A 23,104-nucleotide genomic window follows, 5' to 3' on the forward strand; every position below is an offset into this window, starting at 1 on the left:
CATACAAATCATTAAATATAATGAAATCAAAAACCTGTGCTTACCATAAAATTTATCGAAGAAACGAAATGGAAGAAACCCTAAGAATTTATCACTCTTCCTTGAAATTCCATTTCAATCATTTTATTGATACTACTACATTGGGTAAGATGAAAGTAAATGCAGTACAAGCTTTTCTGGTCTCAAGCCACCTCGTAACACTACATAATGATGTTTTCTCATGTTTATTGCTTTTGTACAGAGTCATAGAAAAAATGTAATTAATAGATAAGGCTTCCCTATCCACCGAAAAAAAATGATAACAAAAAAGATCCATTTCGCTGAGTATGTAATCTCACAAACTCAAAAGGGGCCTAACCATGCTGCAAAGTTATCTATGTGGCTAGAGATTCTATAGCAGCCTTCCGTTGCTCTAGAAGTCCTGTTAGCAGTCTATCTATTTGATCAAATACAACTGCCTTTGGCGCATTTCCATTCACCTGAAAGGAGGAAAAATAGTTTTTGAGTACTATACTGATGAACAGATGCAGAACAACCAAGTCAATTGATGCTATACAAGTCAGTAATGTTCATCATTTGTGATTTCTTTTGGAAAATAAAGACATTTAGACCTTATTTGATAACCATTTGATTTTTTATTTTTCGTTTTTGAAAATTGTGTTTGTTTTCTCATCATTTCTCTACCATGGATTTCATCATTCTTTAGAAACCATTTGAATTCTTAGTTAAATTTTGAAAACAAAAACAAAAAGCCAAATAGTTATCAAACGAAAATTAGTTAACTGGAAATTTGTCTCTTCCCTTAGAGTTGGGAGATACGTTAACGTTAAGAATGCATCGTTGTTGTTTTAGTAAAGTGAAAGTGGCAGTTTCTGAAGAAGTTAACTCCCTAGGGTATGAAATTAACTCTAGTAAGTACGGGCAAGATGAGTTTGGTTAGTCAACAAAAATAAGCCTCTCTGGTAGTTGTTTTAGCTTTTGAATTTCCAAAGCATAGTGCAACTTGATTGAGGATAGAGTTGATTGAAGGATGGTCTCAAAACAAAATTATGGGAGGACTATCCAATTGGTCAAAGCATGCCTGGACTCCTTTTTGCTCACATATATGTTGTGTTTCGATTAGATACTTGAGTCCATTTGTGGGTGCTAATATCCTAAAGCCAATGGCATAGGATTTGAGAATTGGTCAAGATTGCTGGGAAGGGTAGTCTGTGAGGAAAAAGGAACGAAAATTGATCAAATCCATAGCGTTTACTAATTCAGATTCTCAAGTAAAATAAAGGCATTTACCAGAGACTTCTTCCAGAAATGACAAGAATGAACAACAGGCTAAATGCACAGGTACATTTTCTCTTGTTCTTTTTTTCGTTTTTTGTTTTTCTGTTTTCCCCATTAAGGGGAGTGATGGTCGATGGGGGCTAGATTGCATACCTTAACTGTTACATCTTGATACAATGAAAGAACATCCTCCAGATTCTGGTGGTGAGTCTGCAATCTTAACCTCACCTGAAAACCCCAATGGCAGGGAGCACAGTCAATATTTCAATAGCGTAAGTGCTCAGAAACAAGCAAAATTATGGAGATTAAGAAGCTTGCCCAAGAATGATCCAAACAAAACCTTGTTAAATATACACACCACCATAGATAATGGTTTGAAATGACAGACCAAAATAGATAGAGTGTTAAAGAAAATACCCTTTCTTCAGTATCATCAAAGCGCTGTGTAAGTCTGGCAGCAACTTCTTCATTGTCGGGAGGAAAATACTTCAAGTGATATATCTTACCAGTAACGGGATCCAGTCTTCTTCCAACAACTCTCTCAACAAGAATTTCTTCGGGGACCTACAATTACAAATCGAGGTTATTGTAAGTTCTGGTCTTGAAGCTCTGATAAGATGTTTGTTAAGAGTAGACCATAACAAAAGCTATGATCCCCGTGGCATAGCATACAATGCACATAAGGTAGTGACATTTTCGTAAAAGTTATGCTAATCCACTTAGACATCATCAAAAATTCAAAAAGCCACAAATCAAGATAAAAATGCGTATGCAACCCAAATCAACCTACCGACATTAAATTTAGTTTTGCTTCTTTTTTTTTTTTTTTTTTTTTTTTTTTTTTTTTTTCTTTTTCGTGATAGAAACCCCCATGTATTAGAAAAACAAAAAAGAACCAGTACTGACACTCCTCAATCTTGGCAATTCAGTGTAAAAGTGCAAATTTTGAAACTTAAATCAGCATCATTGAACAAATCTTACTTCAAGAAGAATGAAAAGATCAGGCTCAAAGCCAACTTCCTTAAGAGCATTTGCTTGAGAAGAACTCCTAGGATAACCATCCAAGAGCCAACCCTTTTCCTGAGCATCAGGTTGTGACAGCCGCTCCTTAACCATCTACAAGATACTGACAGGCACATTACAGACGAAAATTACCACATACGAAAATAATAATATAGATTTTCCTACCAGCGCGACTATTTCATTAGGAACTAATAGTCCTTTCTCCATGTAATCTTTCGCTAGCTTCCCATTTTTGCTGCCACTATTGACTTCTGCCCTGAGTAAATCTCCAGCAGCGATATGCACCAAACCATACTGCACATAGGAGAATGACATGATTCAATCTGCTATTCTCCAGGGGAAATAAAACATGAGAAATTTATAGAGCATAAACAAAGATTGTAGGGCAATAACAAAAATTGAAGTATGAGCACAGACAGGGAATAGGTTTGGTCAAAACATTAAGACTTCAATGGAGATATAGGCATCAAGAAAAATGGATGTAAGCCTACTAAAGTGGAAACTAATCATCACATATCGATTTACAGTCGATACTTGTTTTCCCAAACAAGGAACAGCCACAATAGTGTTCAATAGTGAATTATATCATCTTTATCCTTTTCTAATAGAAAAGGATAAAATGGAGAATAGCTCAAGAATCTACTTTCTTAACTCAAATCTTTCATCTCCAAACTCTTTGACTTTTATTTTTTTAATATCCGTGAGTACCCGGGCCCGCTTGCGGGAACTTCGATTATTCTCACGGAACAACCATCTAACCATACTACATGATCTTTCTTGATCACTCAGCCAACTCATTCCCCAACATTCTCACGGAACAACCATCTAACCATACTACATGATCTTTCTTGATCACTCAGCCAACTCATTCCCCAACTCCAAGAAGTATTTTCAAATATTCTTTCTAGGTCCATGTAATAGTTCAAGCCCACCCCTAACAGACATTGTCCTCTTTGGGCTTTCTCTTTCGGGCTTCCCCTCAAGATTTTTAAAACTCGTCTTCTAGTGAGAGGTTTTCACACCCTTATAAAGAATAATTCACTCTCCTCCCCAACCGATGTGGGATCTCACAATCCACCCCCTTTGGGGCCTAGCGTCCTCGCTAGCACTCGTTTCCTTCTCCATTCGATGTGGGGATCTCACAGTCCAACTCTAACCTCTTTTAGAACTTTTTTTCTTTTTTGTGGGGAGAGAATATTAGAGCAAGCATCTTCAGTACACACATCACGCCCTCCTCTTCGCGGCAAATTATCCTAATCAGCGGAGTTTAAAACATATGAAGCTGATAGCCTCCAGATTAAGATTTTACCTCCTCACAAACAATAGCGACCTAAATTCTCTGTCGGAGAAATAGATATATGCAATTAGCATAGCTTATTGTCAGTGAGGGCCAAGAGAAAAATAGAAGATTTCGGAGGCTCGCTTGTTAATGAAATTGCTTACTTTCCGAGTAATAAGTTCGCATTGTGTGCCTTTGCCTGAAGCAGGAGCACCGGATATCTTGATTCTAAGAGGCTCTGGCGTTGCACGCGCCGTAACCTGCCAGCATATACAACCAAGTTCAATCGACATAAACAACAAACCACTCAATTTCCAAAGCGTTATCGGGGTTAAAAGGAGTGAATCCCAACGATCATATCGGCAGATTGTAAATTCTGCCACTAAAACGTGTTTGATTGTAAATAAAGTTCGAACTCGTAGTTCTTCCATTCCCTAACTACTAGCAATTTCATATCGTTTTAATCAGCCCGGAGTTCACCAAAATAATAGTAATAAGTCAAAAACCGCATTCTGTTCTTGTTCAATCCGACTAATTCCACCAATAACACTAAGAACATTCACTAAAGATAAAATCAAATCGAGTCAAATTTAGATTAAAAAAATGCATTAAATCGACTCAAATTTAGATTAAAAAAATGCAATCCAATCGACTCAAATTTAAATTAAAAAAATGCGATTAAATCGACTCAAATTTAGATTAAAGAAAATGCGATCAAATCGACTCAAATTTAGATTAAAAAAAAAATGCGATCAAATCATACAGTAACTACATGAGAAATCATAGCTTTCGGATACAGCGAAATATCCAAGCACGGTAGACTTAGGTCTCGGCAGTGACGAGTAAACGAGATTGAATTGTTCGAAACATAAGGCAAATGATTCGGTTGCCGTTGCCGAGACGACAAGAGTCGATTCGGACAAGCAAACGCTGTGAAACTCGAATAATAGAGCGCCATGCTTCAGCTTCCTCCGACTCACTCTCCGCTCAGCTCCACCGCTGTCCGTCGGAACCTCCGGCACTCAGCAGAAGCAGCTTCACTAGAATCACTCCAGTGAAACGCCGTCGATCTTGATCTTGATGTTATCGAAGCGAAATGACCGCCACTTTTCCTCTTGTTTTCGTCCAAAAAACTCAGCTTATTATATGCTTTCCATTTTTGGATGTTTAATTTTAATTCTTTGGTCAGTTTAATCAACTTGGAGTTGTCGTTCCTAAGTTTCGAAACTTCAATTTGATTCGATATTTAAAGAGGGCATTTTTGGCATTTCACACGTGATCAATCTATTTCACGTTTTTTTGCTTTTATTTGTGATTTTTTTTATATATAATTTTTGTTAGTTTGAGAAATTATATATATATATATAGTTACAATTTAATATTGAAATTTAAAATTTTAAAAATTATATTAAACATGGTATTCTACTTGTTTTAATAGAAATTGTACATTTATTCAATAAACTAATTATTTGAAATTAATATTTTTTTAAATATATATATAAAAATATTCGAATAAAATTAAAATAATTCGATACCTACAAATCTATTTATTTATTTATTTATTTTTAATTTGGTCATCATCTCTAAAAAGAACTTTTGGTAGGGAAATTTATTTATTTATTTATTTACTTATTTATTAATTTGGTCATGATCTCTAAAAAAAACTTTTGGTAGGGATGGAAATTGAAATGGTTTTTAAATTCAAGGACCAATTTGTAAATAATTTAAAATTTTAGTGATTAATTAGAAATACAAATTCAAATATCGAAGTTAAATATGTATTTTAAAGGATAAAAAAAATATTTTTTTCCACTAATATAAAAAAAAAAAAACTAAGAATTATTTTAAAATGATTAAAATCATTTTTAAATATGTTCATAATTATTCAAAATTAATTATTATAATATAAAAATTGTAATAATTCCGCTTTCAATCTTAAAAGAAAATCGAAATTTTTGCGTGGATGGAGATTGAAACGGATTTTAAATTCAAGGACTAATTTGCAAATAATTTAAATATTTAAGGATTAATTAAAAATATAAATTCAAATATCTATGTCACTTTTAAAGAAAAAAATATATTTTTTAAAGCTCGATCAAATAAAAATTAAACACTTATTTTTTAAAGGATTTAAATCATTTTTAAATATGCTCATAATTATTCCAAATAAATTATTATAATATAAAAATTATAATAATTCGATTTGAAACCCTAAAAAATAAGGAAATTTCTGCAGGGATGAAAATTGAAACGGATTTTAAATTCAAAGATTAATTTGTAAATAATTAAATATTTAAGGACTAATTAGAAATACAAATTTAAATATCGAAGTTAAATGTGTCATTTCTAAGAATAAAAAATATTTTTTTTAAAGCTCGATCAAATAAAAATTAAAGACATATTATTTTTGAATATTTTAAAATATATTTTTTTTAATTATTATTAAAATCATTTTTTAATTATTTTTTGACATAATAAAATTTATTTTAAAAATCTTGGTTTTTTATTTTTTATTTTTTTTAAACACTAAAATTTAGCCACAAAAGAATGGCGGCAAGGTTGGAGATGCGCGCGGACTAGTCTTTCTCGTGGGATATGAAAAAGCAGAAGCCATCGAAGACTCTATTCCCAATTCTCGTTCCGATCACGCAGAATTGTTTGATCACACATGGCTAGGGCACCGACGACCACCGCCGGAGCATTAACGTCGTCCTCCCCTTCCCTCACAACCACCGTCGTCTTGGCCAACGGATCCTCTTCCTCCCACTCCCAGCCACCCGAAACCCTAGTTCTCCGTCTCAATCGGAAGAAGAAGAAGGTCTCGTGGAAGGAAGGCACCGTCGACAACGAGTTCATGCAGAAGAAGAGCTCCAAGAAGTGCTGTATATTCCACAAGCAGAAGCCCTTTGACGAGGACGACAGCGACCAGGAGGATGACCATGGGCATAATCATCACCACGGGAATGAAAGCCCTTGCTGCTCTAGGGGAAACGGCAGGGACTCTTCAAGTAGAGTCAGTTGATAATTCAGATTAACGTTGTAAAGCTGATGTTTCGAAAGGTTACTGAATTCGTGTTTTTGTTTTTTCTTAATCGGTTTGACTGTCCGATCATCTAATATACATTTTTTTTTGTCGAAGTAATCGATAACATCTGCTTCTCGACGAACGATATGTTATTTATCCAATCGAGGGGTTTGCCCTATAACTCGAATCGTTATAGGTGGATGCATATTGGCCACCGTTTCACCGTTGAATGCTCGTGTTTCCTTCATCATTATCGGTCGTCTGGATCATCTTTTACTAATTATTGATTCGTTGACTTGAATTTTCTCTTTCTGCAATCTATCTCGTTAGATAATCGGCCTCTATTTTTCTGTTTTCATTCTCGTTCGGATAGTTTGTGGATTTTCGATTGAATTTCGATATCAAGATATCGGATATAATTGTGCAAATGGGTCTTGCAGATTATTTCCCCTGTTAACTGCATCTTGTTTCTTTTCCTATAGTATTCACGAATATGGTTGGTATAGTTTTAGGGTCCTGTTTGCTGTCCAAGTTCCTGCATCGAGACACCTATCAAGAAAATGAGCATATGAAAGATTAGAGTGCCATTTTTAGTTTGAGATGTAGAAACCATCAGAAAACAACAACCGATGCGAGTTTTGAGACCAGGATGAAGAATTACTGTAAAATCACTGTAAAATCATCTCTTCTGTGTGTGTGAGATTCGAATGTGTACCGATGAAAGAAGCACTAACTAGGAGGTAAGGTGTAGGATGAAGGGCCGGAAAAGCAGACGTCTGCTGATCTATTTTTCAGGGACTCGAGAAAGATCGTCTTTTTCATGCCTAATAGTAAGCTTGAGGACTAGAATCCATTTGGTATAGAACTGGCCTTGGGTAGTTTTGAAATTCATGATCTGTTGAGTGGTTCAAGTCTGTGCAGTAGTTTAGTCTCTGTTTGAATTACAGCTTTTATTTTGTATAGAAACTGATTATGCTTATTTCTTTCCCTCAATCTAGGTTTTCATTAATTCCTGAAGACCAGATATTGTTGTTTGCTCTGGTAATTAATGATACTGATATCTTGCTGTTCGTATCTTTATTGATCAGGTATCCCTTTCTTTTTTTAATTTTTTTTAAAAACTGTTTCTTGCTGTCTGATAAATTTCAGCCATGTAATCACTTTCCGACCAGCTGGTACCATCAAAGTTGTATTTATCCTACTGACCTTTTTATTTGAAAGTCCTCTTCTGTAGACGGTCGTTTTCAAAGAACAGGATCTGGATTCGTTGGTTTTTGACCGCATCTCTATGAACTCTTACTTATTCCTTCCTTTAACCTGAAGAGTTGAACAAACTTTCTTCAGTTTAGGCTGAATGGGTATGCTTTTTGGTTGTGCAAGTGAAAACATAAATGTAGATGCCTCTGATATTCCAAACTTTACAGGCTTATCCTCTTATTCTGGTTTGTTTTTCGAATCTCCATTCAACTGTATATCTCGACTTGAAAGCCTAGAGAGTTGTGGAACAGGATAAACTAGATTTCATTACAGTTAGACTTATATTAGAAAGGAAATGATATTGTGCTCGACTGAACGAGAAAAAGAACCAAGTTCTAACTTCCTATTTGAACTTCCTGTGCTTGAAAATTTGTTGCCTCAGTTATTTTCTCGTACAGAATGATCTTGATACAATGAAATAAACAGACTGTAGTCTCAGACTATAATACTTCCACAGTCGCCATATCAGTGCTTACTGCTGATTCAAACATTAATTGCTTTGTTCTTTGCTGCAAATTCCTCCAGATTGAATTTTTGCTCAATTCAATTGGATGGTACATGATAATATTTCCCTTTACACATGCATCTGTAGACAGTTGGACATGACTCCGCAACAGAGCATTTGAAGCTCACCATCACCCTTTTGCACGGAAAACATGGTCCACATGCATGGGAGCAGTCTGGGAGGCTGGATCCTGTAGGGTATAACTCCATACCAAGTACTTCTTTAGCCTTTTCCTGCACAGGCACGCATGAGAAAGAAACTGAATGATGATTTTTCTTTTGCAGTGAATTTCTTTAAATGGTCTCCTGTTAGCGTGTTGCTATGGTTCGTCTTGTTCGACGTGCTCTCAAGTAAGCATCTATTATTCATATTTTTCCTGTTCTTGTCCCTGTTAGGCTATCTTTTTCTGTAAATTTTCTAGCAAAATGTTTTGAACTAGGTGAAGAAATGTGGGCTGAGAAAACACACAATACCTCCTCTTGCCTTAAGCTGCCATCTGTTCTGTGAGCATCTTCTGCATTGTAGCTCACTGAAACATCACACTTAAAAGCTTAAATGCCATATCTAAATCAGAGAAAGATATCGATGTATATGTTATAGGGATACAAATGCATTTCTCAACAACTAGAATGATACAATAAATAGATAATGTAAACCACAATCACGTCGATGATGATTTATCTTACTGTGATCCCAGCGAGTTGTTACATCAAGACTTCTACCAATCATTAGTATGATGAAGAAAATTCCGAAAAGTAGAGACATGTGAGCTACAATAGAAAATTTCTTCATTGTTGCTCGATAATGCAAAAGCCAAAACAATATAAGAATGAAGTGGTAAATGCGAAAGAAGGAGAAAATAGACTGAAAGTTTGTTGTAAATGTTGGTGGCTGACTGATAAGTATGTTGTGATCATCATTTTTATAGTGTAGATGGAATGAAGGTTAGTTTTTAATGTAGAAGAGGTACATCTGTTGCATTTCACATGATCCATGGCCATGTTTGGAAGGTTCACATGTTTTGGCAAGTAAACTCAACATCTTCAGAAACTTTAAATGAACTGTGGCACTTGATCTTATATGTACGAAGGTACATTTTTTAGTCTTGTAGATCAAATTTTGAATTGTTGGATCTTGTAAAGCTATGAAGCCGAGACATTTTGAAATTTAAGAGCACCATGTCATGAGATGACATGTGGGTTCATCTTTTCTCTTCATATATTGCAATGGTGGTTGGATTCATTTATAATCAATGTGCTTTCTTGTTGTGATAAATATTGCTTTCACACAGGTTGAGGAAGGTTCATATTCATTTTCGGTTTATTAATTAGTCGGTCACTTTCTAGCAACATATGATGGGGAAATCCTGGATCTATTTACTTTTATAGATCGTTTATATAATATATTTGGTAGTACTTGTGAGTAATTTAAGATGCTTGAATTTTTATGCTTATTTGCCCACAATGGAAAAAGTGTTTCTGAGGCAAGCATTTAATTGTTTTTTCTAAATAAAATATGCTAGGCCCCATTTGTTTGTTTGTTTGTCTGTTTTTTTTTTTTTTTTTTTTAATTAAATGATGTTGCTGAATTTTATATTTGGTGGGTTTATTTTTGAGTTTAACCGTGTGAGCGTTATAATTTGAACTTCTGATCTTTTGGTTTAAAGTGCATTATCTCAAGTAGCTGAGTTATTTTCATGTTAATTTGTAACGGTCCAAGCCCATCACTAGCAGATTGTCCTCTTTGGGTTTTCCCTTGCGGATTTTCTCTCAAGTTTTTCAAAACGTGTTTGCTAGGGAGAGGTTTCCACACCCTTATAAAGAATGCTTCGTTCTCCTCTCCAACCGATGTTGGATCTCACATAATTATTTGGTGAGTTTATTTTTTAGAACAATATTCGTTTTTGAATTCTATAGTTTAGGAAGTAAAGCACATTGAATACATCTCTATTTCCCATTGATTCCTTTGTTTCGTATTCTTATTTATGGATATTTCTTCTTCTTAAAGTCGAAAGTTCTTAAACTTAAAAGAGGGTAAGAGGGTGAAGGTTATCTCGATCTTTAGTTCATCAACCAACTGCACACTTGCTTCTCGAGCACGTTCTATATCATCTATGATACTTAATAGTTAGGACATCTTGAGCTAGATTTGTGTCCAACCAAGGGATATTGGCCAGATTATTATTAGGGAATGTGGTTCTGGATTTTATTTGCTAGACGACACAAGGAATTCACGTGCAGCAAGCAGGAGCAGAAAGGCAAAGGGCTATTGAAATTTAAGAAACCCTCTGCCCTAAACGTGATGCTGAAGAAGCCCTTTGCATTGAATTAACATCTGCTACATGTGTCAGTTTCAGATTCATCAATACTTCCTATAAAGGTTAGAAGAGCTGTCTTAGTTCAAGTTTTGGTTTAATTTCTTGCTTGTTTGTGGTTGGTAAGTTGCGTTAGTTTCAATTTTCTCCACTTGTTTCTGTGTATGTAGGTGCTATTTGACCTAAATTCACGACGAATTTTTTGTACGGGTGAGAATTTGAACTTTAGTTACCTTTACGAGCAAGGTCATGTCTTTTTATACAGCTTATACAGTTTATACCCATATTTCTAGAGCTACTCGGTCAATTAGAAACACAAATTTAAGGCGATTTTTTTCTGTTTGCTCTATGTTTCTAAGTTTGTAGCCTTATTGATGTAACCCACTAAATAAAAGGCTTGTTCGGGACGAACATCTGATTCTCTATAAGGTTTTTAATTTAGAGACCGAGCTTTCTTTGAAAAATGGAAAAGGATGTTCAAGTTATTCAATAAAAAGACCCATAAAAAGGAGTTTCAACACGAATTAGAAGAACTAACTCCAATACAAATGAATGAAATTAAGATAGATAAAAGCTCGATTGATGGATGCTTATTATAATAAATTCTTAAAGCTCGTTCTCAAATCTGCCAAACGCTTTAAAAATATTGTTCTTCTAGTGTAAAATGTTGAAAAAAACGAGCCACTCGTCCTCTATCTAGAAAAGGAAGATTGTTGATATTGTGTCGATCAAGTTATCATAATGATTGCGTAAATACCTTTGCAAGCTATGACTAGATGAAACGTTAGGTTCAACTATATTCTCGGTTATAATTTATTTAAATGATCATTTTTTAACGTCTAAATGCTCTCATCCTTATTATCAAACAAATAGAATTTTTGCATAAAAAAATTCTATCTCATTTCATAATCACTATGCACAAAATGTATGAATGAATCCGTTTTTAGTTTCGTTTGTGGAACCCTAATGCTAATGAAGTATAAGATCGTGAACAAGGGCATTTTATATTAAAAAGTGGGATTTAAAAGATCGTGAACAAGGGCATTTTATATTAAAAAGTGGGATTTAAAAGATCGTGAACAAGGGCATTTTATATTAAAAAGTGGGATTTAAACGTATAATTGTTTAAACGTTGCACTTAGATTCACTTTAAATACGACACTTAAAAATGGTATGAAAATAATATAAAAATTGGAGATTCGAACTTCTGATCTTAATAAAAAGAACATGTCAATTATCGTTAAGTTATGCTCATTTTGAAAACATACTTTTTTTTCATGTTCGTGATTAGGGGATGGATCGAATACGACCGTACAACTTATTGCATAACAACTCATTTAGTGATGCTCCATTAAGTGATATTCTTGTTGGGTAATCAATGTTTATCCAATAAAATTTATGGAAGGCGATTTGAAGATGGAAATATTTCTCTCGAAGAACAAGGAGTAGGTGGAACGAGACTGTAGCTATGAATTGTGAAACGTGTCGATCGTTATCTCGTTCTTCGGATTCTGACTTTTCCAGCCGAAACTTATCTTTACTTAATTCGGAGATTAGGAGCTATCCGAAATCATACTGATTTTTCGGCTACGTCTGGGCTTGGGGATTACGGTCGGAGTCTTTGATCTTTAATCTTCCAATTTCAGCTCCTTTGATCTGTTGTTTCAGTTCTCAAAAGCTTGGGCGGATTCCGCTCCGACTCCGGCAATTTCGGATTTAGCATGGTGTTTCGAGTTCATTAGTTATAGAGTAAGTGAGCTGAATTTTGATTTACTTATTTTCCAGCATTGTGGAAAGTTGAATGTGTAGCTGAGAAATCAAGAACAAATTAACTTTCCAATTCGATTATTTTCTTTTTGCATTATAATCACTCGATTTGAACTTCCTCTGCAGATGAACTCTCCGTACCTGCTTTTGTTTGTCATTTTGATTGCTAACTATGAACCTCTTTCCTTTTATTTGAGCTTCTTTTCTCAACTTCTGCCTCTTATCATTGTAATTTACAAGCATGTCAATGTACACTGGTTTGCCTTCTCTCGAAATTCAGCTTCTCTGAATAATTATCTCCTATTCATTGAACGTTACTGTCTGACCTTCAGATCAAGTTGAACTAGTGTTTGTTTCTTAATTTCAAGTTTTTTCAGCATAGCTTTACCTTTTGGGAATTTATAAATTTGCTCAATTGTTCAGTGAAATGGTAATGGTTTGATCAAAAAGTTGAATTACTTAGTGTGGCGAAATGTTACTTGAGTATCTTTAATGGAGTGAAGCAATTCCATAAGGTAAAGTGAAATCATAATCCAAAGTATAAGAAATAATGGCCCAAGGGGCCACCAACTATTGCACGTAGACTGTCCAAAAAGAACAAGTGAGCTGGTTTGTGTTCATAGCATCTGGGGCATGGAAGCCAGGCTTCATAATGAGCATTTTCAGACACATTCAGATATGAATTTAGTAAAAATATTGGATGAACAGGGTAATTTTAATTGATTAGACCATGCAAGAATCTGGTGCTAAAGCATTATAAATATGAGTCGAAAGGAGTTTGTTGAGACATGTTTACTGCATATTATCATAGTTGTATGTGATGCTATGCGGTTTGCAATGCTAGAAAATATGACAGTATATACTTTCTTTTGGTACAAGGATACTACTACATTTTAGAAATGGGCTTTGGAAATATACAGTGCATGACATATACTTATGTTTTTTAATGGAGGCAGACCTTGTAAGAACTCACATAGAAGACATGTTCAGATCCAAAGAGTTTTCATTTCTATTATTTTCTTGATTATGCTGATTTTCCCCTTTCATTTTGTACATTTTAATTGTTCATCCTTTCATCAGGGAAATCATTTTGTTCTTTGGTGTAGAATGCTAGCTATGCTTTTAGGATTTTATTGTTTTAATTTGAAAGTAAATGTCCGTGGAAATGATTGGGGTCATGACAAGATCTAATATAATAAACTGGGAAATAAAATGGTCTGGTAAAATGTATAGCATTACATTGCTTGTTATTCAACCTCAGACTGATTGAAAGCTTTCTCTGAACTCTTGGTCATCACTTACATTGGTAACACCATCGTATTTGTTTCACATTGTTTCAAGAATTCAGTGAATAAACCATACTCTTTAGCTCGTTCCCACGATTTAATTTATCTTTTAGTTATTTATTTTATTCTTTGTGTTTGATTCAACAAGATAAGTCAGGTTATGAACATCCAATGGAGGAGTCTGAGGAGCTTCTCACAGATATGAAATTCAAGGAAAAACGAGTGAGTGGGTCTGTTTGCACTGGCAGGCATGGCTTGTTCTGTTTATAAGGTTTTAAAGTTGATTGAATTTCCTCTTAATAAGAAGTTAGTCACATTACAGTTGAGTAACTGAACATCTTAAACAGGGTATGGTACCTCCACGAGCTTCTGATCCTGGTTGGGCTCATGGAATTATGGTCAATGGGGGTCGTCAGAAGATTAAATGTAAATACTGTAATAAAGTTATGCTTGGGGGTGGGATATCCAGACTAAAGCAACACCTTGCTGGGGAAAGAGGAAATGTAACTCCTTGTGAGGAAGTTCCAGAAGAAGTTAAGGTGCAGATTCAACAACTTTTAGGTTTTAAAGTTTTGGCAAAGCTGAAACGGCTGAATAAGGGTAGCAAAAATGCAGCATCCTGCTTCCCGAGAAGGGAAGAAATGGATGATGGGGTACACCGAGTTCAGAATACTCGACGACGCTCTTTCCAGAGAAAGGGAAAGGAGGTATTGGAAAGTGTTACTAAGAAAGCAAAAAGGAAAAAGAAACACCCTTTTCCAACATCTTTTGTCGCTCAATCTGTTAACCAGAACACCTCGACAATAGAAAGCATAGAACAAGCTGATAGGGCTGTTGCCAGATTTATATACCAAGCTGGTATACCTATTAGTGCAGTAAGCACACAACATTTCCAACAAATGGCTGATGCCATTGCTGCTGTAGGCCCTGGTTATAAGATGCCTACCTGTCATTCTTTGATGGGTAAATTGCTCGACAGAAGTGTCCAGGACGCTGGGGAGTATGTTGAAGAGTTGAGAAAGTCTTGGGAGGTTACAGGGTGCTCAGTCTTGGTTGATAGGTGGATGGATAGAACTGGTTCTGGAGTCATAAACTTTTTTGTCTATTGTCCCAGGGGTACCATGTTCCTTAAGTCTGTTGATTTATCAGAAATATCAGAATCACCGGAAGGGCTTCTAAGTTTATTTGACAGCATTGTTCAAGAAGTTGGACTGAAGAATATCGTCAATTTTGTAACAGATACTTCTCCCTTGTTTAAAGCTGCAGGTATACTCTTGGTCAAAAAATACAAGACATTTTTCTCAAGTGTTTGTGCTGCACATTGTGTGGAGTTAATCCTCGAGGAAATTGAGAAAATGGAAGAAGTAAAAGAGGTTGTTGGGAAAGCAAAGAGGATAGTTCAGTTCATATACAACGATGTCTGGGTCCAAAATCAGATAAAAAAGAGAAGTGGTGGAAGAGAGATTATTCAGCTTGCATCTTCAAGATATTTCTCCATCTTCTTGACTCTTCAAAACATTTTTTCTTTGAAAAACCATATTTGTCAGATGTTCACCAGTGGTGCTTGGATACAGTCAAATTTGTCGAAGTCCGGGGCTGGACTTGAGGTGGCAAAGATCACAGCCGATCCAATCTTCTGGTCAAAGTGTGATCATATTACGATGGGAACAAAACCCTTACTTTCTGTGCTGCAATTTCTTGAATCAGAGGAGAAGCCATCTGCCGGGTTTATATATGATGCATTTGAAAAAGCAAAGAACAGTGTCATGCTCGCTTTCAACCAGAAGGAATCTGTCTACTTGCCATATTTGAAAGCCATTGACCATGTTTTGCTGAAGGAATTTCAGAGCTCTCTTCATTTGGCTGCATACTACCTAAATCCATCGATATTCTATAGTCCTACATTCGTACCCAGCAAAGTTATTCAAAAGGGTTTACTTGATTGCATTGAAGCCTTAGAGCCAGATATAACATCCCAGGTTATGATTACAAACAACATAAACTTCTATGAGGAAGCTGTTGGAGATTTTGGGCGGCCAGTGGCATTACATGGTCGAGATTCATTGGCCCCAGGTTACTTTCAACCTAAAATATTTTTCTGAAATCTTACATTACTAACTGTTAACTTCCGTTGTTATGTCTTTTAGCTACTTGGTGGTCATTGTATGGAACTGATTACCCGGATTTACAACGCTTGGCCGTTAGGATATTGAGTCAGAGCTGCACCATTATACAATGTCGTAAAAGCTTGAGTGTGTTCAAATATATCTATTCAAAGAAGAAGAACCGGCTTGAAAAGCAGAAGATGAATGACCTTGCATTTGCTCATTATAACTTGCAACTCCAGGAGAGGTAACTTGGATGTTCTTTCTTTTTTTCTAAATGTTGGTGAGAATATTTGTGGCAGTGAGTTTCCTTAAGTCAGATGTTCCACAAACAAACTGCCATTCATGGAACTTTGCAATTTCAAATTTTCTAAAGCATTTGGCAGATGGCTTACACTTTTTACTTTTATTAATTTGAATGTGGACTCAAAAATAAAATTCATTATTTTAACCTACCTCAGCATCCTTTTCTGGTGATTGCTGATCATGCTCCAGAGTCCAAAGCTCGGACCATAAAGTGACTTTATGTTGCTGACTAATCCAATAAGTTATAAATTGTTGCTGAGAACTGTTCATATGCTACTTTTCTTCTCAGTTAAAAGTTTCTAGGATTGCCATGCATTATCATAACTGATTCACCACCATAGTTAACTGATAAGATTGCCATTAGAAAGAAATTAAGGATATTACAGGGTATATTAATAAATAATTAGAGAGTTAATTATGGTATTTGGATATAAATAGGGGTAGTGGGAAAGGGGGAAGGATGAATTGATTCAGTCAATTTGGTTAGGGCTCGAGTGAGAGTGCGAGAAAGGGAGGTTCCAATTACCTCGAATATTTCGTTATCTTATAGTTCCAGTATCTTTACATTGCAATACATTTGGGTTCTATCATTAACCCAAAGTACTTTGTAGACCAACCCATGGTGGTTCTTCAATCTTTATTTGGCAAGGATTTTTAGTGTTAAAGGGAAACCATGCTAGCTTAGGAGTTAGGATTATTGTATTTTGTGTCAGTTTGATATGTCAATTGGGGAGGCTTTGTTTCCGATTTTCTTAAAATTGGGTTGCATGAACAACGAACATTACATCCATATCTTCATCATTTAAAAAATTGGTGATATGTATAGCATTGTAGACTAGGTGTAGAATCATTATTCTTTGGATTGTATTGCAAAATTACAACATTTGAACAAAAGATAAATTTATTGGAAAAGATAAATTTCAAGTTCTCCATAAGAATTGGGGTAAGGATTTGTATACTTTGAAAAAGAAGCCAAGGAAAATGATCTTTATATTCTTCCACTTGTGCCCCAAGCAGGAGACTGGAGACTTGTAAAGCAAGGTGCTCAATAGATGCACTTGATCCTGTTTTTTTGGAAACCATTGGTGCGAACATGGAAGATTGGGTGGAGGATGTTGAGGCGTTGGAGGATGAGCACCAGAGGTGGGTGGATATGAAGGCCACTAGTCAGTAGACCTTGATGGAACATAATTTGTCCAATATGGAGAGTTGTATTGGAAGCACAGATGAGAGAGGCAGAGAAGCCACTAGAGGTACAGATGGTAATGATTTGTAGTCTCCGTTTTGTTGTTCAAAAGCAGCTGATTACCTCATCTATAAATACTTAGTTTATGAATGCTCTATTCTGTTGTATAATCTGCTAAATGTGCGCTGTATCTAATTTTCATCAGTTATGCAAAGTTGATATTCATTTGGTATCCAATCTTTGATCAACGCTATTTCTCTGGCAAACTAAACGCTTTGATGACAATACCTGGCTATTAAAGATCAGATAGTTTACTGGTTAGTAGTGTGATATCAAAGGCCCCGGATTTACTATCGCGTTATCATTTGGGCACTTGAAGTAGGCATCTTTATAGGTCCTGTGCTAATATCCATTTAAGAACGTGCAGACAGATAACCTTGTAGGATAAGCTAAGCATGGTGTCAAGGGCATTAGATTTAGCTCAGTGGTTATCGGGAAATTCCTTGGACTACTAATTAAATTACCAATATCCTATGTTCTTGACTTCCAAATATTCCAAGGGAGGGACCTAATTTCAAGCTTGGTGACCCATGATAGCCTAGAGAGGCAGAGAGCACAAAGATCCTCTGGTTTCTTTACATCCACAAAGATCCTGCTCTATGTATTTGAGAAAATGAAGCGTTGCTCAACCATTTGCTCTTTCGTTGTCTGTTCGCTTTCAAGGGCTGAAATTTCACGTGCCAACCTTTCAGCTTAGTTTGGTGTCCTCCCAAGGATTTTGAAGATTGGCTTCTTAAGTTGCTATTAGGGTGATGCTTAAAGACTGAAAGGACCCTTTCTTACAACTATAGAGAAGGTCAAAATTTCTCGATTTAGACGTCTCATTTGGGGAGGTTGACTTAAAGAGTTCATGGTTTTCTACTTTGAAGTTTAAATGTCTAATGGGAGAAAATGAAGATTTGTAGCCGATCTTGGTGACCCAATGGAATAAGGTGTAAAAGTACATTGGGATGAACCTCTGTATTTTATTTTATTGCTTTTACTTTGCCTGTCTTTCTTTATTATATAACTAGTTTTCAGGGAAGAATCTAAAGTGGGAAGAGTTCAAGAAGTCCAAATTAATGATATTATCCATCAATAAATAAAAGAAGCCGGTGCAGTTCAATTCAGGTGAGATATCATGTCAGCAAGTGAAAGCAAATCTAAGCAAGTTATTATTATCCTTTAGGTATGTTCTATGAAAAATTAAATGGTTGAATGTGTTTCCTGCCTTATTGGGTTATTTTGATTTTTGCTGAACTAAGTTCTTGAGTAATAATTTGAAGTATACAATCTTCTGTAGTTCTTCTCTATATCAATAGAGTCACACTTAACTGAATTTCATTAAAAAAGTTGAACATAAAATACTTCCGCTGCCCCTTGTTACTGATGATCTGTTTTTCACAATGGACACATAATTTTGCAAGTATGTCTAGATCTGTTACTGAAATGTTGATGGTGTGCATGGCAAGCTAAAAATTTACTGGCGAAGAGAAGACAGGACAACATCTTGGAGGGAGCTGTCCCTCTGCATGGCCGCTTTGAACTCATCGAAGGTAACCTTTCCATCACTGTTGGCATCCATCAAATCAAATATTTCATCTAATTTTCCAGGTTCTGTGATGTCCACTGGAAGGCAATCGTCAGGTAAAGCCTGCTTAAAATTATGAAGGTCATCATGCTTAAAGAAACAACAGAAAAAGCATAATACCAAGTAACATGAATGAAATAAAAATCAAGGAAAGAGCATTACTCTCAACATTGATGCAACTTCTTCCTTTGTGATGCACCCAGACCGATCTGTATCGTACATCTATCAACCATAATAATCATTAAAGCTTTGTGATTGTAGTATGTTCGCAAAGTAATGGATTCAGTAACAATGTTTTCTATGTGCAGGACATTCTCAGCAACAAGGTTCGTGCTCGTTGGCTACAAGTTGCAGTAACAATAAACAGTATTGGCTAATGTGGATGAGCTGTTGAAGTTGTGGAGGGATAGCTGTGCATTAAATGTTGGAGAGAGGCCAAAAGGTTTTGAGGTTTGATGATGATGATTTAAATGGGACTGGCGTCCTGTGAGTCTTATGACAAATCCTTAAATAGTCTTCAATCCTTATGATATAGTCTTCAATTCCTATGATATAGTAAGGTCTGATTTCGTGCTCTATGCTGCATAGTGATGACTCTTAGTTTTGGGAAGACACCCTTTCTTGATTCTTCACTCTTGTATGTTTGGTGTGAAAATTAGTTTATCTGAAGAATTCAAGAAAGAGGAGTCTTTGTGTATGAGATCTCACATCGGTTGGAGAGGAGAACGAAACATTCTTTATAAGGGTGTGCAAACCTCTCCCTAGTAAAAGTGTTTTAAAAACTTTGAGGGGAAGTCCGAAAGGGAAAGTCCAAAGAGGACAATATCTGATAACGGTGGGTTTGAGCTGTTACATTGTGGGAGAGGGGGCTCGGAATAAGAAACATCAGAGAAAGGGATTTTGCAACTTTTAGCCTTGAGATGGAGTTGTAGCCCTTTCTCTAGTCACTGATGTAACTGTCTAAAATAATTCTGAAGGATCATGAATTTGTCTCCCTGGAACTTAGATTTCTTTTAAAGGTGGTTCTAAGTAACATTCAAAGGATTAAATTCTCTATGAATGTTGTGTATGTGGGTGTTGTGTATTTTTGTAATTGAATACGCACCTGAAAACATAGGCGAAGAGCATCATCGCCTTGTGAGTTACGAAGGCTCGAAAATCCACAAAGTAACTCGCGCATGTCAATTGTTCCATCCCGGTTATTGTCAAAGAGGTCGAAAATTCGAGGTGCAAGAGGGATAAGTGAAGACATATTCATTGCTTTCAGCACCTCTTCAAATTCAGGAAGAGTAGCATTGTCCCCTTTTGCACATCTGCTTATTGCAAGGTATGCAAATTAATCATTTCTCATTAATTTTGTCTACTAAAGTTACTAGATTAGTGTGCCATTAGATGATTGTAAGCCATTGCATTTATAGCAAACTTACATTGTCTTGAAATGGAGTCTGAAACTTTCAACTTCCTCAGGTGTGAGATCATAAGATCCCAACAAAGATCTTAGCTTTTTTGTCCTCAATAAAATCGTGCTGCTCCATACGCTAGCTATCGCTGCAGCTCGAAGCTTGCGTCGGGCATTGAAACTCTTAAGTCGTGATACAATCTCAGCATCCATTTGATCTTGCTTGGCTGAATTACCCATGACCCATGGATGCTCTAGAAGCTGTGTCATGAAATTTGTTAGGCTCACAAGCAATCCAGCAAATTACACTAAGGCCAAGCCCCCTCGTACCTCTTGGGCACTCGGTCTCCTCTGAGGATCAACTGTCAACAGACTCGAAATCAGTTGCCTAGCCGAAGAAGAAATCGTCTTCCAAGTTTTCTCATGGAAACTGAACTCTCCCTGCATTCAACCAAAGATTCACAAAAGGAGCACATTTTCAAAATACAAGTTTATAGATTTGATAACATAATTGAAGATCACTTACAGCCATGATCAGTTCATGTTTTTCTCGATTGGACCGAGCGATAAAAGGCGGGTACCTATGTAAAGAAACTTATTTGAGTTCACTTCATTTTGCATAGGCGCTGCAGAATAATGAAACTTTGACCTTTTTTTCTTGCAGAAAGGAGATTCCATTACATACCCTGAGAGAAGGATGTACAAAATCACTCCCAGAGACCACATATCACTTTTGGAGGTAATTGTTCCTTGGGAAAGCGCTTCTGGTGAGACATAATCTATGGAACCAAACAATCCAACAACTGGGTCAGTGAAATCCTCCACAGAACTCAATCCAAAGTCCATGATTTTCAAGGAAGAGTCCTGGCTTTCGTCGAGGAAGAGACAGTTTTCGGGTTTCAAGTCACGGTGAATGATATTGACTTCATGAAGAGCCTTCAAACCACTAGCAATCTGTCTCACAACTGCAGCAGCTTTAGCTTCAGTGTGTCTCATCTGAGCCACGATCCTATCGAAAAGCTCGCCTCCAGAACAAAGCTCCAACACGAGGTGAACCCCGTTCGAATCTTCATACACGTCGTAAAGATCAATCACATTTTCATGAGGTGAGACATTCTCAACTATCTTTCTCATTACCAAAATCTCATTTGTCAATAGAGCATCAGAAATCATAGACTTTCTTGTAGGAACCATGGAAGTCACACTCTTGAGAGCATTTCGATTTGGTGGACATCCCATGAAAGCTGATGGTCCAATTCTTCTTAGTGTTTTAATAGCTACTTCCTTTTTCTCTCTTCTGGACTTACTGATACCTTTCCTGACTACTGAGAATCCTCCTCTCCCTATAACGTCGGATATCTCGTACTCGTCGGAGAGTTTTCGAGCTTGCTGTATCATTTTCGCTCGAAAATTTGATGAAGAACCCACCCAGGAGGGTGAAGAGAAGGAATCTGGGAATATTTGGTGGAAGAAAATTGATAAGGAAGAGGACAAGAGGTGGTTGAATGATGAGAGAAAAGGAAGAGGATTGGAATGAGGGACTTACATCATGAGAGTTGTGGATTAGTTATTAAAATTTGGATTGAAAAATGAGGCATTTTAAGGAATAAAGAAAGGAGAATAGGAGTTGGGGAAGAAAGACAAAACAAAGTCAATGTTTAACATTGTGCACAAAGCTCTCTCCTTCTCTCTTTTCTTCATCATTTCTTCTCTCTCTCTCTCTCTCTCTCTCTCTCTCTCTCTCTCTCTCTCCTATGAACCTTCCCTCTGTTCATACTTTATTCATTATTAGATGCGAAGATTTGAAGATCGAAGTCGAGATTTTTTCATATGAACTTATTCCAAAGGAAACGAGAATTGAGATGTAATTCCCGGGTGGAAATACATGCTTAAGACTAGTCATAAAGTGGTTAAAATCACTTTTGTTAGGCTTAAAATTACTTTCAAACATGTTTTTAATCATTTAAATCGACTTAATGTTCGATTTTACCGTTTTAAACGGGATTTTCATCCTATAAAAATTACTTTGAATAATTAAAAACATTACTTCCAAACAACGGAAAATAGTAATCATCTTTGATGGATTTATTTTTTAAAAAAAAATTATACCATTTATGAAATTTACAATTAAACCCTTTTGTGGATTATTTACTTTTGGTTGGCAACTTAGCCAACCCATTACTAGATTGCCAAGTTTCAGCAAAATTTCATTATATACATATATTGAAAAGGGTAAAGTTTGTGAATCTAGCGTTTTCATTTTTTATTTTTTTAATTTTAAGTTTTCGACAATTTTATATTATATATCTTCATAATAACAGCACTATAATTGAATAGATTCAAAGATTATTCATTAAATTGAAATCGAACTCACCTTATTAGAAAAATTAATTTTCTTTATTCGAATAATTTTTTAACATAAGTTTTATGATTTTTAATACTTTTCTTATATTATTTAAATTTGTAGTAAAGTGTGGGTGCCCGAATTGTATAATCCTTAACCCAATTTTTTTAGTGGTTTGATCGTCGGTCAATCGAGGATCATAGTGGTTTGACCTTAAAATAACCGATGGAGTTGTTCTTGGACTCGTAAAAAAAAAAAAAATAGCAATATTACTGAAAGATCAAATTTCTAACATCCCGATGTAACCTATATATATAATTCTTTTATATATTTTTAGATTTATAAATGAATATAATATTATATGAAAAACCATCGATAGATTCATTTAGTAGATACATAT

The 23,104-nt window shown here is 35.7% G+C and overlaps 5 protein-coding genes and 1 long non-coding RNA gene across 9 annotated transcripts; 3 read left to right on the forward strand and 3 right to left on the reverse strand.

Annotated features, from left to right (window-relative positions):
* Nucleotides 1-97: 97 nt before the first annotated feature.
* On the reverse strand, nucleotides 98-4,753 carry LOC111790967 (adenylate kinase, chloroplastic). Of its 2 annotated transcripts, none has more exons than XM_087123961.1 (7): nucleotides 4,353-4,753; nucleotides 3,745-3,840; nucleotides 2,467-2,595; nucleotides 2,260-2,394; nucleotides 1,696-1,842; nucleotides 1,432-1,506; nucleotides 98-479 (listed from the first exon to the last, which is right to left on the reverse strand). In XM_087123961.1, exons 1-7 carry the CDS (start codon nucleotides 4,536-4,538, stop codon nucleotides 375-377), a joined length of 873 nt encoding a protein of 290 aa, XP_086980087.1. In that variant the 5' UTR covers nucleotides 4,539-4,753; the 3' UTR covers nucleotides 98-374. The 2 variants fall into 2 exon arrangements, with proteins under 2 accessions (XP_086980087.1, XP_086980084.1); XM_087123958.1 differs by having other exon boundaries at nucleotides 4,344-4,753.
* Nucleotides 4,754-6,121: 1,368 nt separating this feature from the next.
* On the forward strand, nucleotides 6,122-9,584 carry LOC111782233 (uncharacterized). 3 transcript variants are annotated; one of them, XM_087118340.1, is made up of 4 exons: nucleotides 6,122-6,640; nucleotides 7,604-7,693; nucleotides 8,455-8,564; nucleotides 8,652-9,584. In XM_087118340.1, the coding sequence occupies exon 1, from the start codon at nucleotides 6,249-6,251 to the stop codon at nucleotides 6,600-6,602; it is 354 nt and encodes a 117-aa protein (XP_086974466.1). In that variant the 5' UTR covers nucleotides 6,122-6,248; the 3' UTR covers nucleotides 6,603-6,640; nucleotides 7,604-7,693; nucleotides 8,455-8,564; nucleotides 8,652-9,584. The 3 variants fall into 3 exon arrangements, with proteins under 3 accessions (XP_086974466.1, XP_086974468.1, XP_086974469.1); XM_087118342.1 differs by having other exon boundaries at nucleotides 7,604-7,646; XM_087118343.1 differs by lacking the exon at nucleotides 7,604-7,693.
* Nucleotides 8,125-9,189, reverse strand: LOC111782227 (uncharacterized). The gene is made up of 3 exons (XM_023663060.2): nucleotides 9,054-9,189; nucleotides 8,841-8,896; nucleotides 8,125-8,600 (listed from the first exon to the last, which is right to left on the reverse strand). Exons 1-3 carry the CDS (start codon nucleotides 9,157-9,159, stop codon nucleotides 8,406-8,408), a joined length of 357 nt encoding a protein of 118 aa, XP_023518828.1. The 5' UTR covers nucleotides 9,160-9,189; the 3' UTR covers nucleotides 8,125-8,405.
* Nucleotides 9,585-12,054: 2,470 nt separating the features above from the next.
* LOC111788241 (uncharacterized) lies at nucleotides 12,055-17,568 on the forward strand. The gene is made up of 5 exons (XM_023668545.2): nucleotides 12,055-12,430; nucleotides 13,883-13,956; nucleotides 14,082-15,807; nucleotides 15,882-16,086; nucleotides 17,163-17,568. The coding sequence occupies exons 2-5, from the start codon at nucleotides 13,906-13,908 to the stop codon at nucleotides 17,317-17,319; spliced, it is 2,139 nt and encodes a 712-aa protein (XP_023524313.2). The 5' UTR covers nucleotides 12,055-12,430; nucleotides 13,883-13,905; the 3' UTR covers nucleotides 17,320-17,568.
* A 1,364-nt stretch (nucleotides 17,569-18,932) lies between these two features.
* Nucleotides 18,933-21,758, reverse strand: LOC111788272 (calcium and calcium/calmodulin-dependent serine/threonine-protein kinase). The gene is given in 7 exon segments (XM_087118336.1): nucleotides 18,933-19,117; nucleotides 19,120-19,183; nucleotides 20,067-20,274; nucleotides 20,389-20,621; nucleotides 20,691-20,801; nucleotides 20,887-20,941; nucleotides 21,046-21,758. Coding segments are annotated over 7 exon segments (1,449 nt in total). The 3' UTR covers nucleotides 18,933-19,052.
* Nucleotides 20,796-22,070, forward strand: LOC111788279 (uncharacterized). The gene is made up of 3 exons (XR_002814121.2): nucleotides 20,796-20,937; nucleotides 21,029-21,466; nucleotides 21,548-22,070. It is a non-coding gene; the product is annotated as an uncharacterized LOC111788279 (long non-coding RNA).
* Nucleotides 22,071-23,104: the final 1,034 nt, after the last annotated feature.

The sequence above is a fragment of the Cucurbita pepo genome, chromosome 1 (assembly GCF_057944985.1).
Source record: "Cucurbita pepo subsp. pepo isolate OVF chromosome 1, ASM5794498v1, whole genome shotgun sequence".
Classification (NCBI taxonomy): domain Eukaryota; kingdom Viridiplantae; phylum Streptophyta; class Magnoliopsida; order Cucurbitales; family Cucurbitaceae; genus Cucurbita; species Cucurbita pepo.

Bases quoted from the DNA above. Each gene is read 5' to 3' on its own strand.
- LOC111782227 (XM_023663060.2), bottom strand. From the start codon at position 9,159: ATGAAGAAATTTTCTATTGTAGCTCACATGTCTCTACTTTTCGGAATT. The intron at 8,897-9,053 runs GTAAGATAAATC...GTGATGTTTCAG, and splicing joins AACAACTCGCTGGGATCACA to TGAGCTACAATGCAGAAGAT. The intron at 8,601-8,840 runs GTATTGTGTGTT...GTGCCTGTGCAG, and splicing joins GCAGCTTAAGGCAAGAGGAG to GAAAAGGCTAAAGAAGTACT.
- LOC111790967 (XM_087123958.1), bottom strand. From the start codon at position 4,538: ATGGCGCTCTATTATTCGAGTTTCACAGCGTTTGCTTGTCCGAATCGA. The intron at 3,841-4,343 runs GTATGATTTGAT...ATATGCTGGCAG, and splicing joins TGATTTCTCATGTAGTTACT to GTTACGGCGCGTGCAACGCC. The intron at 480-1,431 runs GTATGCAATCTA...TCCTCCTTTCAG, and splicing joins ATCAAGATGTAACAGTTAAG to GTGAATGGAAATGCGCCAAA.
- LOC111788241 (XM_023668545.2), top strand. From the start codon at position 13,906: ATGGAGGAGTCTGAGGAGCTTCTCACAGATATGAAATTCAAGGAAAAA. The intron at 13,957-14,081 runs GTGAGTGGGTCT...CATCTTAAACAG, and splicing joins TGAAATTCAAGGAAAAACGA to GGTATGGTACCTCCACGAGC. The intron at 15,808-15,881 runs GTTACTTTCAAC...TATGTCTTTTAG, and splicing joins TCGAGATTCATTGGCCCCAG to CTACTTGGTGGTCATTGTAT.
- LOC111782233 (XM_087118340.1), top strand. From the start codon at position 6,249: ATGGCTAGGGCACCGACGACCACCGCCGGAGCATTAACGTCGTCCTCC.